This window comes from Mesoplodon bidens (assembly GCF_964165515.1).
Source record: "Mesoplodon bidens genome assembly, chromosome: 3".
NCBI classification, from domain to species: domain Eukaryota; kingdom Metazoa; phylum Chordata; class Mammalia; order Artiodactyla; family Ziphiidae; genus Mesoplodon; species Mesoplodon bidens.
This window is the reverse complement of record NC_138178.1, coordinates 38,183,192-38,201,985: the sequence shown is the minus strand read 5'-3', so window position 1 is coordinate 38,201,985 and position 18,794 is coordinate 38,183,192. Positions and strand designations below refer to the sequence as shown.

Here is an 18,794-nt window from a genome sequence, read left to right as displayed (position 1 = left end):
ATATGTCCATGACACATTACAGTTGCTGCAGATTTTTCAAAATATTGTTTACACTCATCTGTACTTCATTTCTTCTTTTTTTTTACTTGGGGTATAGTTGTTTTACAATATCGTGTTAGTTTCTACCGTACAGAGATAAGTATCCCCTTTTTTGGATTTCCTTCCCATTTAGGTCACTACAAAGCACTAAGTAGAGTTCCCTGTGCTATACAGCAGATTCTCATTAGTTATCTATTTTATACATGTTAGTGTATATATGTCAATCCCAATCTCCCAATTCATCCCACCCCCCCATTTCTCCCCTTGGTGTCCATACGTTTGTTCTCTACATCTGTGTCTCTATTTCTGCCTTGCAGACAGGTTCACCTGTACCATTTTTCTAGATTCCACATATATGCATTAATATACAGTATTTGTTTTTCTCTTTCTGACTTACTTCACTTTGTATGACAGTCTCTAGGTTCCTCCATGTCTCTACAAATGACCCAATTTCATTCCTTTTTATGGCTAATATACACTCATCTGTACTTCAGAATAACAGTGTGGTAGGCCACTGCCCTGATCTCCTTTTCATTGAGTTAACCAAAAAATTACATATTATATCATCTATTTGTTTTTTCTAATATTTCATTATCTTTGTTTTCCTTTGTAACCCTATGTGTTTTATGCATTTAAAAAACATTATTCTTAGAAGGTGTCTATGATACAAAAAAGCTAAGCTCTCTTGCCCTAACTGAATGTCACTTCCGGGGATGGTGTTGCTGGACCTGCCTGATATCCATTAAGAGAACAGCCCTCCCCATAGGTTCAGTGTCAGGAAATCTCCAGCAGGATGCCTGCCCCTCCCAGAAGGTACTTCAGGCCAGTCTGATACCCTGGCCCTGGAATTAGAATCTTCCGCAAGGATAAAACTGATTGACACTGATTCCTGCTGAGGGAGGGTACCCGGAGGCATGAGCGCTTCCTGCCCAGCTGCACTGTTTCCAGTGTTCTGAGCCCAGCTCCCCAACCTTCCCTCCCGTCTTTTCTGGGAGCTCCTGCGAGAGTGTGTCCTTCTAGAAAAGTCTATTTTTACTAGTAATACCTGAGAAGCCACGTACATTTCCCTACAATTCCCTGGACCTCTCCTCCCACATAGCAAGAGACAAATTTATTAGGAACCCCCTGTCCAAATTGAAACACTGTACTTTTGTGGAAAGCATGTACCTCCGTTGTAACAAAAGCTGGTTTTTTTAAACTCTCCCCTCTGCCGTTGTAGATTCCAAGGAAGACTGACCTTGTGTCTCACTGGATGCTCCACTCCAGGCCCTGGCTGGAGCTTGGTAATAACAACCAGCACTTATTAGATGTCAGGTTCTGGCATCTAATTAATTAATCTTCGCACTGACCCCTAGGATAGAGGTACTATTATTATCCCCTTTTACTGATGAGGAAACTGAGGCACAGAGAGGTAGAGTAGGGTACTTAAAGCCCTACAGCAGGTAAGTGGTAGAGCTTCCCCAAGATTTGAACCCAGGGAGACGTGCTCTAGGGGCAAGGATTTCAATAACTGCGTTACACAGTAAACACCCACTCACCCTGAAAGCTGAGGACCCCAGCTCCAAGGTTATGTGCCAGACATGGGCTGCTGCTGGAGATGCAGGCTGGTGCAGACTCTGCATCACTGCTGCTGACTAAGGGACTCTTCGGTCACGGCCTGCTCCTCCAGGGTCCCTCTAGTGAGCTTACTTCCTGGTGACCGTTTTCTGTTGTGTTTGCCAAGCCCAGCTTCAGCAGTTTCTGCCTCAGAGAGAAAATATCACTGTTCTACCTCTATCAAAAGCTACCACTGCCAAATGAAACAGGCTAAACATTTTAGGGTACCATCTGCTTTAATCCTCTCAATAACCCCTTTGGTACTATTAGTACGTAGGTACTATTATTTATTCCATTTTACAGAGGAAAAAAGAAAAAGTCTCCAGTAACAAGTATGAGGTTGACTCACTTATCCAAAAATTACACAGTGAGCGCAGGGCCTGGAATAGGACCCAAGCACTGTATGATTCCAAACCCACCAGGCATTTCTGCGAGCCCACTGAACACCCCATGTGAGAAAGGGAGTCTGAGAAGACAGAAAGCCAACCCTGATCCTGGGTTTGCTACCGGCTCACACCAGAGTGACTGGCGTAAGATCCCAGGTCATGCTAATAGCTGCCCCAATATTTGTCAGAAGGCAACATGAGTTTATTTTTATTATTTTTTTAACATTTTATATTTGTATCTGAGTGATACAGGTCTTTTTTTTTTTTTTGCAGTACGTGGGCCTCTCACTGTTGTGGCCTCTCCCGTTGCGGAGCACAGGCTCCGGACGCGCAGGCTCAGCAGCCATGGCTCACGGGCCCAGCCGCTCCACGGCATGTGGGATCTTCCCGGACCGGGGCACGAACCTGTGTCCCCTGCATCGGCAGGCAGACTCTCAACCACTGTGCCACCAGGGAAGCCCCTACAGGTCTTTTTTTTTAACTTTTTCTTTTATATTGGACTATAGTTGACCAACAATGTTGTGGCAGTTTCAGGTGTACAGCAAAGTGATTCACTTATGCATATACATGTATCTATTCTTTTTCTAATTCTTTTCTCATTTACGTTGTTACAGAATATTGAGCAGAGTTCCCTGTGCTGTACAGTAGGTCCTTGTTGGTTATCCATTTTAAATATAGCAGTGTGTACAACATGTGAGTTTATTAATATTTTTCATGAGTTTTCCTCCTTTGTGCTTGACCAGTGGGACCCCCAAGGGAGTTGAACAAGAGGAACAGGATGAAGAAGGGGGGAGGGGTCTTTTAACCAAATATTATTTACCATGCAGTTCATAAGTCTCCTTATCTGTAAAATGGGGACAGTTATAGCACCAGCACCATGGAGTTGCTGCAAGGGTCAAATGAGCTCTATGTGTAAAGCATTGAGAACAGTGCCCGGCCCAGAGTAATCGCTCACAAAATGTAAGGTGTGATTATTCTTATGTCAGCACCTCCATAACAGCTGTGCCAGCACCATGAGCACCTCCAGGGCATTTGTCCCTGAAATAACCAGACCTGCGCTACCGGCCTTCAGAAAGCAGAAGGCGACCATCTCTTTTGAGCTGTTTCTAGCAAAAACACATGGGAAGGGGAGGGCTCGTTTGGGGTCAGCTCCTGCCGTGCCTGGTCTCCATCTACCACCTGTGGGATCAAGTTGGCATGTGTGTAAAACTGGGGATGAGAGGTGTGGGCTATTTTCAAAATGTGCTTCATATTTCAGAGGGGTAATTGTTGATGTCAAACCTGTGTAGTTTAAGGGAAAAAGGGAATTAATGGAAATGCAAATCATTGGTTTTGTGGATGAGAAGCTTCCTGACCAGAAGAGACCGTGCCCCGTCCATTTGTGTGTCCCTAGCATGGAGCCTGGCACATAGAGGTGGACGTTTATTGTCTCCCTCCAGCCCACCCCACCCCCGGCCAACACCAATAGTCCCTTCCTGACTCCTGGCCAGGGCTGAGGAGCTGACTCAGTCCCCACAGCCAGGGACTGGGCTTATTAATGAAGCCAAGCCAAGCAGGCATTCCACCAAAAAGTGAACAGTATTTCCTTACCATCACATAGCCCATCAATGTTGAAATTTCCAGTGCCAAGAGCCCCTTTTTGCTTTAGCTCATTTGGGTTGATTTCCTGTTGCTTGCGATGGAAAGAACTCTCACGGATTAAGTACTCGTTAAATATTTGCTGAATAAATGATTGAGCTTTGCTTTTTTATCTCTTTAGCTAAATTTCACCAAAGTAAATTTCACCAAGATAAGACCAGGCCATACACAAGATTCTCCACAACAATTTATGATACTGGAGATATCTCTGATACAGAGAAGTATTTAAAAAGAAAACTTGATTTATTTCTACCATAAATTGAAAACTATTACATCATAAATATAATTTTAATATATACAGCTATAGAATACCTAATTTATATATTAAATATACACTGAATGTATAATTCAACATATAAAATTTAAAAATAACAGACACCAGCAAGAAATTCAGCCAGTTTACAAAAATCCATACCTGAAAATAAGTTCCTCCCTCAGAAGAATGAAACATCATGAACACTATGTAGTAAGGAGACACTCAGTTAATGTATCTTAGTTTAAGATAAAGATGAGGTTCTCGGTCAATAAGACAATTTCATTTTTAAAATGTTGATGTTAATCAGCCCCAAGCCTCTCAATCCACACGTGCATGCCACGAGAAAGGCAACTGAACTGCCTTCTCCGATATACATTTGCATACTTGTACATACTTCACATACTAAACAGAGGCCAACTTCTGGAAGTGACATTTCTACAAATCACTGAAAAAAAAAATAGTCCTCACAAGGATCCATCCTGGGGGCCATGGCATCAATGCAGTGTGTCCTTCCAGAGAAGGGCAGAACCTTCAGTTCCTGAATGATTGAAATATCCACAGGCTCCAAGCCCTGGCCAGGGCCCTGTGGCCTGTTTTGCCAGCTGCAAAATTGCGAATCCCATGTCCTAATCTATTAGATCCCTGCCAGGCCCGGCTTGGCGAGCAGTGCCCCCTGTGGGATGAGCACAGCAGCACCCACGGAGCCTTGACCTGCAGTGACTACTCCGCACACCCGCCAGAGATGGTAAATGGGTTTCTTACCATTTGTTTGTCACTAGAGATTTTAAGCTCAAAATATAGGCTGTGGGATTAAAAGAAATGCATATTTCTCTCTTGCAGAGACATTTCCTTAAGTTGGGCTAAAGTCTAAGCACCTAGAACTTTTGTAGAGATTGTCTTGCTCTCCTGTTAAAAGGGGACAGACCTCATCCCATCCCAGGTACAAAAAAAGGTTTAAGTCATTCATTCATTGGGGGATAAATGAGAGCAAGACTCCCTGAGATCAGGTGTTTACATGTAGGGGAACATCTCAGGTATCCTGCTTCTGGAAGAAAATGGTCATCTTGCCTTGGCATTTAATTGTCAGGGTTTCGAGACAAGATTCTGTCTGCTGTCCTTCAGGGGAAATTGTAATGTCTGGTAATTGTAATGTGCCATTCAGTTTAGATTGGTCTGGTTATTTATTTATTTAGTCCCTCCCTGCTTTGTTCCAGAAACACTTTCAGGTGGCAGAGGTTAGTTTCAATCACATAATCGTTACCGTCGGAGCATAGAGCTGGGAAGCAGCTCAGGTTGGCATCTGGTGGGGTCAGTGGCCATGGGGGGTTCCTGCCAGGAGGCTCACAAAGGCCTGCCATGCCCAAGGCCCCACTCCCCAGCAAACCAGCTGTGCTCCCCTGGCCACAACTGGCTGGACTCAGGCAGGTACCTGAGTCAAGGTAGCTGTGGACCAACCAGGTCTGAAAGAGACTAAACGTCGATGAGGTGCTGCTTAGCCCATGGGGGTGATCCAAACCAGACGGTGACCAAGCATGACCTGATTGCATCCTCTTTCAGGAAGCGTGAAGGGGCCATGAACATTCTCATCTGAGAACACAAGATGCCCAAGGTCACCAGAGCTACTGCTGCACCCACATGGTGATGAGCCTGGAAGGCCATCCCAGCCTGGGAGGCTCAGGCAGCTCTCCCCATGACTTTGGAGTGCCACACTGATGCAAAGTTGAAGGCATGGCTGTGATTGTGGCAGGATGGTCGCTTTGCTAGAGGCCCAGCTTCTGGAAGTCATTCTGGAGGCCCAGCTGAGAGCCTACCCCCCAGCCCTTCCAAAGATCAGTAAGCACCTAATTCCCTGTACTAAGTGCCTTTTGTATTAAAATATCTGGAAAGGTCTGTTTCCTGAAACTGAATCTGACTGATGCCAGGACCCTCCTCTGGGCTCCCAGCGGACCCTGTGGTGTGGATCACATGGCCATGGTGGCTTAGCTTTCCCCCCGCCCTCGCTTAGCTTTCCGCCCGCCCTCGCCCACACACCTACCCAGCTGTGAGCTCGCTGAGAGCCGTGTCTGGTTTCTCTTGTATCCCCAGCACCCAGCACAGAGACTGTAGGAAGAAGGTGCCCAATTCATATATGTTGCGCGAACCAATGACTCTCCCCAGTGAGAACAAATTCTTTCTCACCTTCATACCCGTATCATTCAGAGTAGGAACTAGGAAACACTCTGGTTATTCCAAGCAAAATGAGATGTGGTACAGAACTTCACCAGCAAGAATAAAGATGGCTGGAAGGGCTGGCATAGTGGGTGTTAGAACGTGACTTGCTTCAAGGTCATGCCACTGCAGCTGGGATCTGGAGCCAGATTCTAGAGGACAGGAGGCCACTGTTGCCACGGCTACCACCATTGCTGCCACCACAATGCAAATTCAGTGACTAGAGAGTGGCACACTGAGTTGGGCTGCGACAACAGTCTTGTCCGCCAGAGCTGGTCTGTGCCAGGGCCACAAGAAGACGGCCCCTGCCTCTCTTTGGCCTCTCAAATCTCTCACGAGTGTATCTCACAGGCAGAATATAAATCACACCCAGAACCATAGCTGCAAGGGCATCTGGGAAATGCACACTGGCTCCCACCACTGAGGGTAGGGGTTGTTTCTTCATTACCCTGGGCCTGGCTCATGCTCAGAGGACAACAAGTGCTCCATCCATGTTTCTGGCCAAGCTCTCCGCCAATTTCTGTGGGTTCCCAAGAATGGGGATCTAGGAGAGGGACTTCCGGGCTACCCTTAAAAACTGCCAGCAAACCACCAGCACTCCCTGACCCCTACTCACAGGAAGGGAGAGGCCACAGGGAAGAGCGGCTGAATGCCTGGGCCTGGGGCCTGAGGCACCTCAACTCAGGGACCGGCAGCATCTTGGAAAGCGGAGGACACAAGCTGGTAGGAGGGCAGGCCTGGACCAGGCAAACAGAGGAACCCTGGGGACCTTGCTGAGGAAGCCTGCTGGCTCCAGACAAGGGGGATGCCTAGTGTGAGGGCCCTGGGCAAGGTGTGTAACCCCAGGAATCCACAGCAAGAGAAGACAGGGATCAGCTGCCCCTCCTTGGGTTTGCAGGGAGACTCAGTGACTCCCAGCTGGAAGCAAAGGCCACTGAAGTGTGACTGGCTCCGAGAGGCAGGACCCCAGGGGATAACTGTGCCCCCACTGCAAGGGTCAGAGAGCAAAGGTGGCTGCTCTGACCCACCGGCATGGGGCTCCTCACCCCTCAGCTATCGAGGTGGGTGGGATTTGGCTGTTCTGATTCGGCACCTCCAAACCAGAGTGGGTCGGTGTGTGTCTGGTTCCTTCAGTAACCCACGCCTGGCAGAGAGCAGACTCTGACCACCCAGTCCAGGTGCCCTAGCCTCCTGCCAGTCCTGGGTCTGATGGGCTAGGAGGAGACCTGGGGGTGGGGGAGGCCACGATGAGGCCAGTCCTCCGGATTGGAAGCTAAGCCCCAGCGGGGCGGGGTGGGAAGGGGAGGGCATCGTGGAAGCTGCTGACACACTCCAGCCCCAGGGTCACCCACGCCTCTCCCGGGGCTCAGCTTGGGAGGACAGAAGGGCAGGGGAGGACGGGCCCACCGAGAGGCAGGCACGCCCCCAGGACCAGATGGGAGCAGCAAACACTGGCTCTTGGTCCTCTCCGTGACTCCCCTCCACCCTAGAAGTCCTGAGGGGAGCTCCAAAGGCTCTTTGCCCTCTCCAGAATGCAAGAAACTGACACCATCGATGACCACCTCCAGGGGTCGGGGACACGGGGAAACTTTTCACTTCAATCCTGCGGTAGCTTTTGAATTTGGAATGGTGGACTTGTTATTGGTCAAAAATCATACATTACACTAAACTTTACAAAGAAAAAGAAGTCATTTTTCTCCCTCCATACATTATCTACTCCCACGTTTAACACACATTCACCTTGACCGCAGGGGACAGTCAAATCACTATGGTTCCTCGGCAGGACCCTCGGTGTTACTGCTCCCCACCCAGCCCGTGCACACACCCTGCCTCCCACAGGTGGTCTGTAAAGAGATGCAGGCACCACCTTGGCCACAGGGACAGATCTAAAGGTGGCAGGTGAGCCAAAGGTGGCCCATCAGGCTCTCTGCCTGGGATTTTTTTAAACGGTAGCTAGAAGAGAGGGTCAGGTCTCAAATCTGCTGCAGCCATGCACCTGTGGTGTGTAGAAAGCTGGTCTGACCCGCGGGGAGAGGAGAGGAGAGCCGGATGAGACCCCAGTGACATCAGATTCCTGTCATCCCTTCCCTTTCTGCAGTTTGGCTGTGTGAGCCAAAAAATTCCCCCTTTGTCTGCCAAAACTGGTTTGAATCAGGTTTCTGGTGCTTGGTGCTTGTAGCCAGAAGAATCCTAAGTGACTGGTCTTCCCCTTTGTAAAATAAAGGGGCTAGACAGGCTGGTCTCTGGGGTTCCTGGTGGCTTTGGCATCCGGGGTCCCTCTGCCCTGGAGTGAGCCGGGGTCTGGCCTGGATGTGACATAGACCATTCCCCTCCATGTCAGGCAGAATGGTTCATTCTTGGGACACTGCATTCAGGAGGATGGGCCAAATGAAGGAAAGGCATTTGGCCACTTTCTCTGGCCCTATCCTGCCATTAGCTACCCTGTTGCTGGGCCAGCCAGCTTGGGGGAAGTAGACACACAACCAAAGCCTCTCTGAATAGGGAATCAGCGCATGTTACCGCAGATAAACCTCACAAGCTCCCTCTAAAGCCATGACTTTCCCTTTCTAGAGATGAGGACACTGAGGCCCAGGGAGATCCAGCATAATTTGCTCGAGGTCACATAGCTTAGACAGGTAGAGTCAGGATTCAAACTCATTTTTTTCATAGACCTCTACTTGGCATTGCCACAGGCCTTCCAGGTCCTCTAGCCAGACCCACCTGGAAGGGAAGAGAAAATCCACTCTTTTCCAGAGGCTTGGCCCCCAGGGGCCCCGAAGCAGCACTGACTCCATGGATGTCAGCAGGAAGTGTCAAGGTGAGAGGCCTGAGCCAGTGTAGGTCACGTCCAGCACTACGTGGCCTCAGCAGGGGACCTCTGAGAACGGCTACCGCTCATCTGTAAAATGGGGAGAAAATGCTTCCTTTGCCTCCCTCACGATCAGGTGAGCCCTCAGGTGTGGAAGCCTCAGGACACTGTTCCGCTCCCTGCCCTCGTCAGAGTTCTGTGTGCCTTGTGGGGAGCTGTGGCCTCCCACATCCCCTGGCCACAGCCCATGCCAAGGGCCACCTCCTGGGACCAGCTAGGCTGCTTCCACTTTATCTCTGCACGAGGGAACAGGGCGGCAAATGGAGTTAACAGGGGAGGTGGAAGCTCAACCGCTCCCCCCAACCCCTGCCTTTTTTTTTTTTTTTTTTTTTTTTTTTTTGATTTTCCAAGTCATTTTATTAACCCAACCGTACAAAACTTTCCCCACCACATCTCTGCCACCCCCGCTTCCTTCCAAAAAGCAGTGGACTGAGAGGGAGAGGGACTGATCAGACACGCCCCACCCCCCCGCAATAGCCATCTTACCAAATGCAGAGATGGGGGAGACCACAAAAATAGCAACCGATAAAAGAGGGGCAAACAGAACCACAAACACAACACAAAGCTCAGCAGTGGGGTGGGGGGGGCTGCCATCTCTGCTGTTCCACGGCAGGGAACACTGGAGGAGAGAGGCCCAGAGGCCGCTCCCTTCTTTCTCACAGCCTCAGAGGCTGCATGCTACACTTGGGCAGGCAAAAGAGTTCTGCAGTATACCTTTGTCTTCTCTTCACACGCTAGGGTCCCAGGAGAAGTGGGGGCAGGGGAACACCAGCTCCTCTCAGGGCCACACCCCAAGCCTGCCTTCCCCACCCCACTGAGGAATGTGTGCACGAGCTGTAAAGAAGAAACAGCAGCTGTGAGGGGCTCCTGATCAGGCCGCTGGCCCATCTCTGGCAGGCAGTGCTTACAAAATAAAATAAAAGCAAAGCCCAGTGCAGGACCCTGGCTGAGAGGAATGAGAACAGCTAGATCACCATGCCAGAGAAGATATAAAGAATAGCAGGGAAAGAGAAACAAAAAACATCCAGGCTCTGGACTGCATTTTAGTACCATGGCAATAAGGGTCCTGCCACCTCCCCACCCACAGGCTGAGACAGGGATCCTTTCATCGGGAGAAAAAAATGAGGTATAAGGGCTCTGAGCCTCTTCAAGCTTTCCTTCAATCAAGCCAGGGAAGCAGGGAAGTAAGGGCGCCAAAAGTTGAAGACCAGCGCTGCGAATAATGTGCAACAGATGGGGGGGCGTGTATAGCCAGAGTCCAGGCTTCCAGGACAGTCCAAACATCAAATATTCTGCTCTGTCAGACCACATATCCCAATTTTTAACAAAAATATTGTCATTAGGGAAAAAGCACAAGAGAGTCTGAGAAAGGACCAGTGACTTTGGTATGAGGAAGATATGTCCTGACAGCATCTCTTACCTACTGTCTTGAAGCCCCCAATCACCAAGAAACTGCCATAGCCACGTACTCTCCTGCTTCTTCAAGCTATTTGGTTCTCTGAGGGGGGAGTAGTTGGGTAGGTCTTGGAGGAGGCAAGGGGAAGGTAAGAAAAGGGGAAAATCGCCATTTATTCCCTAAAGCTGTTTCCCAGCACCCATGAAAGGGCTACTGCAGAGATGGGAAGAGACCCCCAACTCCTCTGGCCAGAAACCTTTAATATTGGACTCCAAAAACTAAGGCTGGGGCTGGGGGGCTAGATAGGAGCGTTAGGCACAGGTGTTGGGGGTATCCATCATCTGTAGAGGGGACACCCCTGCCCTTCAGATCTTCCTCCAGCCTCTTTTCTCTTGCAGCCACACCCCTAGGCCTCCAGAGATAGCCACCAAAAATGGCTCTGCTTGGCAGGGCTTTGGTTTCCTGGACCTCTGTAGATCTCAACACGTAAGTTTCCAGAAAAGTGAGCAATCCAGGCTCTTCTGCCTGCCCATCTCAGTTCCTTTTCTGGCCCCAGGAGACATTGTGTTTCTGCCCCATGGGGATGGGAAGCCAGTGGAAACAAGGACCAAGAGCCAGACAGGAAAACAACCACCCTGGAAGAGCAGGGAGGAACGTATGCACTTCCTGGGCACCTCGCCAGCATCACCCATCGTTAGCAGCCACCAGCTGCCCCATGCCCTCGCGGATGTAGACAGACTGGATCTCCTTGGTCTTGAGGCAGAGATCGCAGGCCCAGACAGCAGAGGCCTCAGTGGTCAGCAACCCATAGGCGCTCTCAGTCATGCCCGTGCACTCGCGGTGGAACCACTTCTGGCAGGAAGCCTCACACAGAATGGCATCTTGGTCGTCGTTCACCTCACTCCGACAGGCACCACATGGATACACCAGGCCTGGGGGAGGCTGGGGCCCTGAGCCTGCACTTGTCTTGCCAGGGGGTGCCAGGCTATTGGCATCTGGGGTGCCCCCACCCCGCCCACTGCTGTTTGGGGGAAAACTGGGCTGATTTCCATTAACAGCAGCAGCCGGGGAGCCTGAGTGGGGCTCCTGGGGAAAAGCAGTGGGAGCAGGTGGATTTAAGGGCTTCCCCCCATCCTCACCACCAGGGCCAGGAAAGCCAGGGTCCGGACCAGGGAAGGGACTTGTGTTGGGGGGCAAGCTGGGGAGGCCCTGACCAGGTCTCTGGAGAGGAGAAGGACCAAAAGGTGCCCCTGGCTGGGCAAAGCGTTGGGGGAGAGAAGGGGGGCCCAGCTCCCCTCTGGGAGGCTGTCCCATGGTGGGTGAGATCATGGGGCCAAATCCCCCCATGGGGCCTGGCATCATCTGCCTACCAGGCGGGCTAAAGTTCTGACCCAGAGGCTGGTTGAAGGGTTGACTGGGAAAGTTCATGTTGCCTGGGGGAGGGTAGCCAGGGCCCCGTGGGGGCATATTGAAAGCAGGGCCCATGGGATTGGGAGGGAAAGGCGGGGGCTGTCGACGAAGAGGCTGGGGGCCTCCTCCACCCCCAGTGCCATAGCCTGGGGGTACCTGGCCTGCCATGCCCCCCTGTACACGGAAGCCCCCAAAGGGGACAGGACTGCCCAGGAATGGAGGGGCTGCGCCCCCCACCTTAGGGGCTCCGAAGTCATCCTCAAAAGGGTTGGATGCAACCAGGTGATCCACCATGGGAGTTGGGGGTGGCGCAAACTCCGTCAGATGTGAGTATGCAGGGCCCTGAGTATTTGACTTCCTTCGCTTCTTTTCTGGGCTCTTCATTTGCAGACCGGCCTTGCCCTGCTTCCTCCCGGTGCTGGGTGGCGCTGCCTTTTTTTTTTTAAGCAACTAATATTTTTTTCTGTTTACCACCCCCCTACACCAAAAACACCCCGCAGACTAATCATAGAAATTTTAGAAAATATATCTTAATCAATATACAGTCGACACTCATTATTCATGGATTCTGTCTTTGTGAATTCACCTATTCTCTAAAATTTATTTGTAACCCCAAAACCAATACATGCTGGGATTTGCACAGTCATTCTCCAACATGGGCAGAGCCGGGAAAATTTTGAGTGGTGGAGCGCTGGCATTTCCAGCTGAGGTCCAGCAAGGCAGCATTCTGCCTTCTTGTTTCAGGTCTCAGATGCCAAACAAGTGTCCTTTTGGCAGTTTACGCAGGGCCACTTTTTTTTTTTCACATCTATACACTTTTTGTGGGTGATTTTGCTCTTTGAAATGACCCCCAAGCCTAGTGGTGAATGAAGTGCCGTCTGGTGTTCCCAAGTGGAAGCAGGATAAGATGGGCCTTAAGGAGAAAATACGGCCATTCAATTAGCTTTGTTCAGGCATGAGTTATAGTGCTGTTGACCCTAAGTGCAACGTTAATGAACCAACATCATATATTAAATTAGGCTTCCCTGGTGGCGCAGTGGTTGAGAGTCCGCCTGCCGATGCAGGAGACACGGGTTTGAGCCCTGGTCCGGGAGGATCCCACATGCCGCAGAGCGGCTGCGCCCGTGAGCCATGGCCGCTGAGCCTGTGCGTCCAGAGCCTGTGCTCCGCAACGGGAGAGGCCACAACAGTGAGAGGCCCACATACCGCAAAAAAAAAAAGAAAAGAAAAGATGGGCCTTAAGGAGAAAATACGGCCATTCAATTAGCTTTGCTCAGGCATGAGTTATAGCGCTGTTGACCCTAAGGGCAACGTTAATGAACCAACATATTAAATAAAATGTCTTTAGGTAGAAACATCCCCCAAACAAGGTTATACAGCTACCTGTTGATCCACTGAGAAAAATGCGGTGACCTGAGGCTGGCAGGAACCCAACCCCGTATTGCCCTAGGAGCACTGGTTCAGCCTTCGCTTCTTCCCTATTTTCGCAGGACTTTACAGAGCTTGACTACTGAATAATGAGAATCGCCTGTTCACTAATCTAGAGGGAGGGCGTGATATTCAGTTCAATGAAGACTGAAGGTTGCACAGTACTGAGTATAGGATGATCCCATATTGTAAAAAGTAAAATAAATAAAGCAAAGTTAAAACAAACAAACAAAAAATCCTTCACCTGTGTGTCTGATGTTTGCTGGAACTTGGAGAAAAGAGTGGAGAGGTTCAACCTGACTTTCCTGGGTGGAGGGAGAACAAGGTGTGTGGGGGGGGATGATGAAGTCTTTTCTTTATACACCTCTGCCTTGTTATGAGACGCGTGTGCCAGTTTCGTAATTTTTTTTTTTTTTTTTTTGCGGTACGCGGGCCTCTCACTGCTGTGGCCTCTCCCGTTGCGGAGCACAGGCTCCGGACGCGCAGGCTCAGCGGCCATGGCTCACGGGCCCAGCCGCTCCGCGGCATGTGGGATCTTCCCAGACCGGGGCACGAACCCATGTCCCCTGCATCGGCAGGCGGACTCTCAACCACTGAGCCACCAGGGAAGCCCCACTTTCGTAATTTTTAAAAGTTTCACACAACAGAAAAAATCAGTATCCCTTTCTCTTGGTGGCGCCACCTTGTGGCTACAGCTGGAATTACTGACATTAGTGATTCTCGCTGACAGGTGTCAGCCGGGACCCCAGCCCTCAGCCCCAGGTGCTCCTCAGAGCCTCTGGGGACATCTCACATGAGTTCAGGGACAAGTCGCACAGTTTGTCAACCCATCGAGGCCTCTGTGCATGCCAGCTGGCCCCCAGCACGGCACCCTGAGAGCCTGGCTCCTCTGATGGGAAGATGGAGGGCGGTCATTCCCAAAACCACAGGGAACTTTGAAGGGTGGTCAGCGTGAGTGGTTAAAAGCTGGGTTCTTAGCACTGTGTGACCTTTGATGAGTTACTCAACCTCTCTTGGCCTCAGTTTCCTCGTCTGTAAAATAGGGATGCCAGGGGTACCTATGCATCAAAATCAAAGCAAACTGCTTGGCAAATACCTGGCCCCTTGTAAAGACCATGAAAGCTAGCTATTATTATTGTTATTACAGAATTTATAAACTTTCAGAAGATTCCTGTGATGTTGTGATTTATAAGAAATGAACATTTGGTCCTTATCCATGCTTCCTGGCTCACAGCTCCCAAAGCCCTTGGAATTTCCTGAGCAATAAAAGCAATGGGAACATCTTTTGCTATAATACTTGGTCTCCTTTCCTCAGTTCCTAAAATCACTTCAGAGCTATAAAAGTGAAATGGGTGTCTGATCATTCACAAGCCCCTTTCCACCACAACTGGCTTTATGTTTATGAGGCTACTTGGGGAAATCCTCTAAAGACGGGGAGCTGGTCGCCAGAGGAAGCAGCCCTGAATAGAGGGGTGGAACTTTCAGTCTCACCGTCAATTTCCAGGGAGGAGACAGAGGCTGGAGGTGGAAGCAATCACCAATGGTCAATGAATTTATCAATCATGCCTATGTCATGAAGCCGCCATAAAAACCCAAAAGGAGAGGGTTCAGGGAGCTTCCAGGCTGGTGACCCATAACCCTTCCACATGCTACCCTGCCAGCCCCCAAACTCCCCAAACTTCACAGGGACAGAGGCTCCTTTATTCAGGACCTCAGTCCTGTGTAACTCTTCATCTGGTTGTTGATTCACATCCTTTGATATCCTTTGTAATATACCAGTAATCTAGTGAGTAAATGAGTTTCCTGAGTTCTGTGAGCCACTCTAGCAAATTAATGAAACCCAAGGAAGGGGTTGTGGAACCTCTGATTTATTTCCAGTTGGTCAGAAGCCTAGGTGACAAGATGGACTTGCAACGGACATCTGCAGTTGAGGGTGGTCTTGTGGGATTGAGCCCTTAACCTGTGGAGTCTGATGCTATCTCCACAGTGTCAGATTGAGTTCAATAGCAGGACACCCAGCTGGTGTCCAACAGTTGTGTGCTGATGTGGGGAAACCACTACACACGAGACTCGGTGATCAGAATCCTGATTGGTGGGATTGTGGAACTAGAATTGTAGTTCCCAAAGGTCACATGAAAATAGCCTTCTGGCTGTAAGTCCTGTTAGTCCACAAGGCCAGCCCAGACTATATGAATCCCATTTAGACCCAAGCTGCCCCTCACCACCACCCCCATCCTGACAAACAAAAAGAAGAGAATTCAAAGGGCTTCTCCAAGCCCATCACCCAGAGATAATCATTGCTGACGCTTTGGTGAGTGCACTTCATGAAGTTGGTCTATTTGTACTTTTCCCTACATGCAGTGGACCTACACCCGTGGCTTTCACCTGACACTACAGAGTGATTATTTTTCTGTGCCCGCAGGTAATCATTTACACAAGAATATATGGTGACTGCCTGGACACTGGCTGTTTCCCACTGATTTCTCGCTTCACTTGGATTTCCTCACTCCAGATGGTTTATGTGGATCTGTGGGCTCTGCCAAGGTGATGACTAACTGGTCAACAGGGCCAGGAGGTGACCCTGTGGCACAGAAGGGTGGCATCGCTGCGTTTCAATTTAGCTGAGATGCAAACACCCACAGACGCCACCGGCACAGGCTGCTGGGAACATGGCCCTGATATATGCCACAAAATCTCTCCTGATCTAGAACCAGCGTATATCTAGAACAAAAAAGGCTTTGAATAGATGAAAATAGGCCTTTGGGGAGATACGTCTTATGACCTGCTCTAGCTTGGAGTGAGATGATGCCCACTGCTGTCCCTGGTTGGCCACAGAGCAGGGACAGGACAGGAGAAATGCAAAAGAACAGAGCCTCTCTCCCCAGCCAGGCAGAAATTGGGGACAGCATCAGTCTGGAATAGTCTGAGTTTCCAGGGTGAATCTGGGACTTGATGGCTAAAGGGAGCCGATGGCAGATTTCTGAGCATGTGTGAGGTGGGGACAGGTGAGTGTGGATCAGGGAATTACAGCGGGTCCCTCAGGAAGCCACACTAGGCTTCAGGGAAGGAAGGGGGCGGGGAGCAAGAGAGTCCAGTGACCTGGTGACCAAGTAAGACCCGTGGACCTGGACCGCATACCTTAGGACATGGATGGGCAGGGTCTTTGCATCGTGACGACCCCTCTGTCCCAAACCCACACTGGCCCCAGCAAGCTGGAGTTCACCAGCCAAGATGGGAAATGGGGGTGGGATGCAGCTCATCTATTATGGGTTAAACTGTGTCCCCCACAAATTCATAGGTTAAAGTCTTAACCCCCAGTACCTCAGAATGTGTCTGTATTTGGAGACAGGGTCTTTAAAGAAGTAATAAAGTAAAAATGAGGTCATTAGAGTGGGCTCTAATCCAATTTGACTGGTGTTTGGATAGGAAGAGGGGATTAGGACACAGCCAGCACAGAGGAAAGACCATGTGAAGACACAGAGGGGAGAAGACAGCCATCTACAAGGAGGGAGGCCTCAGGGGAAACGAACCCTGATTTACTAAGTGCCAACTCCATGCCTGGAACGGTGTGAGGCACGCGGTCCCTGACAGGGAATCCACTGCTTGTACTTAGAGCGCATGCTCAGGTGACCTCTACAGCACAAAGAGCTGGGCCACTTTGTTTCCTTCCCCTTCTTTACACAGGATAGGATCGTGATGGTTGGTATTCTTTGGGGTGGCTATAGAAGGCTGTTGGAGGTTAAGCGGGGCCTGAAGCCACCCCTTGGCCAACCCCTCCTGCTGGTGGCCGGGCCCCCTGCCTTTTTATCCCGTTTGGCCCTCCCCCAGCCTGTCCAGTGCCCTCCACCGTACATTCACCCCCTGTTGAACACCAGAGGTGGCAGCCAGGAGCTCGCCCACTCTTTGGGACAACGAGATTTCTCAACGTTTTTCTCTGATCGCCTTTTAACAGACATAAATATCTCCTGCTTTCCCCCACCAGCTGCACACACCATTGAGAATCAAGATCTTCTCCACAGGCCCCATCAGAAAAGAAGATTTAGTCCACCTTTACTTTCTATGGTTGTCTTGCCTAAACAATGCAGGATTTCATTTTCTCAAAAGGAAATTATTTTTATATATTGGATATATAAAAATATATCCAATGATGGATATTTTTTAGGATGACATTCCTCCTCACCTAAAGGTTCTGATATGCTTCCCTTCCCCCTGCAATACGCAACCCTGGGAGGAAGGACCAGGGCACCCCCTGGAGTAACGCAGTACCCAACCTGCACAACTATGCATGGTGGCCCTGGCTCAGCAGGCAATCCTAGCTGAACAAGGTTGCTCTACAAGCTGTCAAAACTGGACTGTCATGGTGCGGGGACTGCAGTCACCAAGACAGGCAGAGATGCCTGCAGAGAAGGAAAGAGAGTGCCTGCCTGGCTCCTTCTGAAGCCAGAGCAGGGACCTGAAACTCCTTGTTTCAGGCCTGAGGAAGGTATTCAGGCCTTGGCTGGCATCCCTTGGCCTTAGCTGGGAGGGTGACTTCAATCACCAAAAGGGACGGAGAAGCAGCCAAATCACAAGGGCTTGGCAGAGAGAAAATCAGGGCATGAAAGCAAGGAGATGGGAACCAGCAACCCACTAAAGGCTAAAATCAGGAGGAGTCTTCACAGTCTGGACACATAACACACAAGCTTTAACACAGTTCCTGAAGCCCCAGATGAACTGTAGCCTGAGGGCATCCCTCTCTGGTTCACCCATCCTCTTGGCTCTGTTTACATACCTCCAACAAGAGGGAACTCACTACCTCAAGCAGGAAGCCCATTTCTTGTCTGGGCAGATCAAGTTACTGAAATCTCTGACTTGTGTAATCCTAGTATCTCAGAACGCACTCCGAAGGAGAGTGGGGCCATTGCTATAGTAAAAGCTGGCTGCTGACATGGACTGATCACTTATGTTCAAGCATTATCCTCAGCGCTATCTAACAATTGTCCCATTCAATCCTTTCAATAACCCCCATGAGGAGGGAACACCACTAGCCCCATTTTACAGATAGAAAAGATTCAGGTGCAAAAAAGTTATCAGTTGAGCTTCTCTGGTGGCGCAGTGGTTGAGAGTCTGACTGCCAATGCAGGGGATACGGGTTCGTGCCCCGGTCCGGGAAGATCCCACATGCCGCGGAGCAGCTGGGCCCGTGAGCCATGGCCACTGAGCCTGTGTGTCCGGAGCCTGTGCTCCACAACAGGAGAGGCCACATCAGTGAGAGGCCTGCGTACCGCAAAAAAAAATAAAAATAAATAAAAATTAAAATTAAAAAAAGTTATCAGTTGCCAAAAGTCCCACAGCAAATAAGTGATGGGTGGAGATGAGAGCAAGGACTATAACGTTGGTCTCAGGCTCAGGGTCCCCAGTGGTGCTGCTGGGGAGCTCCAGCCCCCTCCTTGGCAGGTGCCACAGAGGTCAACGCACATCTCCCTGGTGATGTCAGGAACGGCTCTGGAGTTGGCCATCCTGCTCCACTGCCCTGTGGCCTCTACTCAGTTGCTGAGCTGGGGTCTGGGGTGGCAGGCCTGTCCTCAG

General features: G+C 50.1%; 1 protein-coding gene across 1 annotated transcript; it reads right to left on the bottom strand.

Moving 5' to 3' along the window:
• Nucleotides 1-9,335: 9,335 nt before the first annotated feature.
• Nucleotides 9,336-12,246, bottom strand: PYGO2 (pygopus family PHD finger 2). The gene has a single exon (XM_081227034.1). It carries the CDS (start codon nt 12,180-12,182, stop codon nt 11,073-11,075), a length of 1,110 nt encoding a protein of 369 aa, XP_081083160.1. The 5' UTR covers nt 12,183-12,246; the 3' UTR covers nt 9,336-11,072.
• Nucleotides 12,247-18,794: the final 6,548 nt, after the last annotated feature.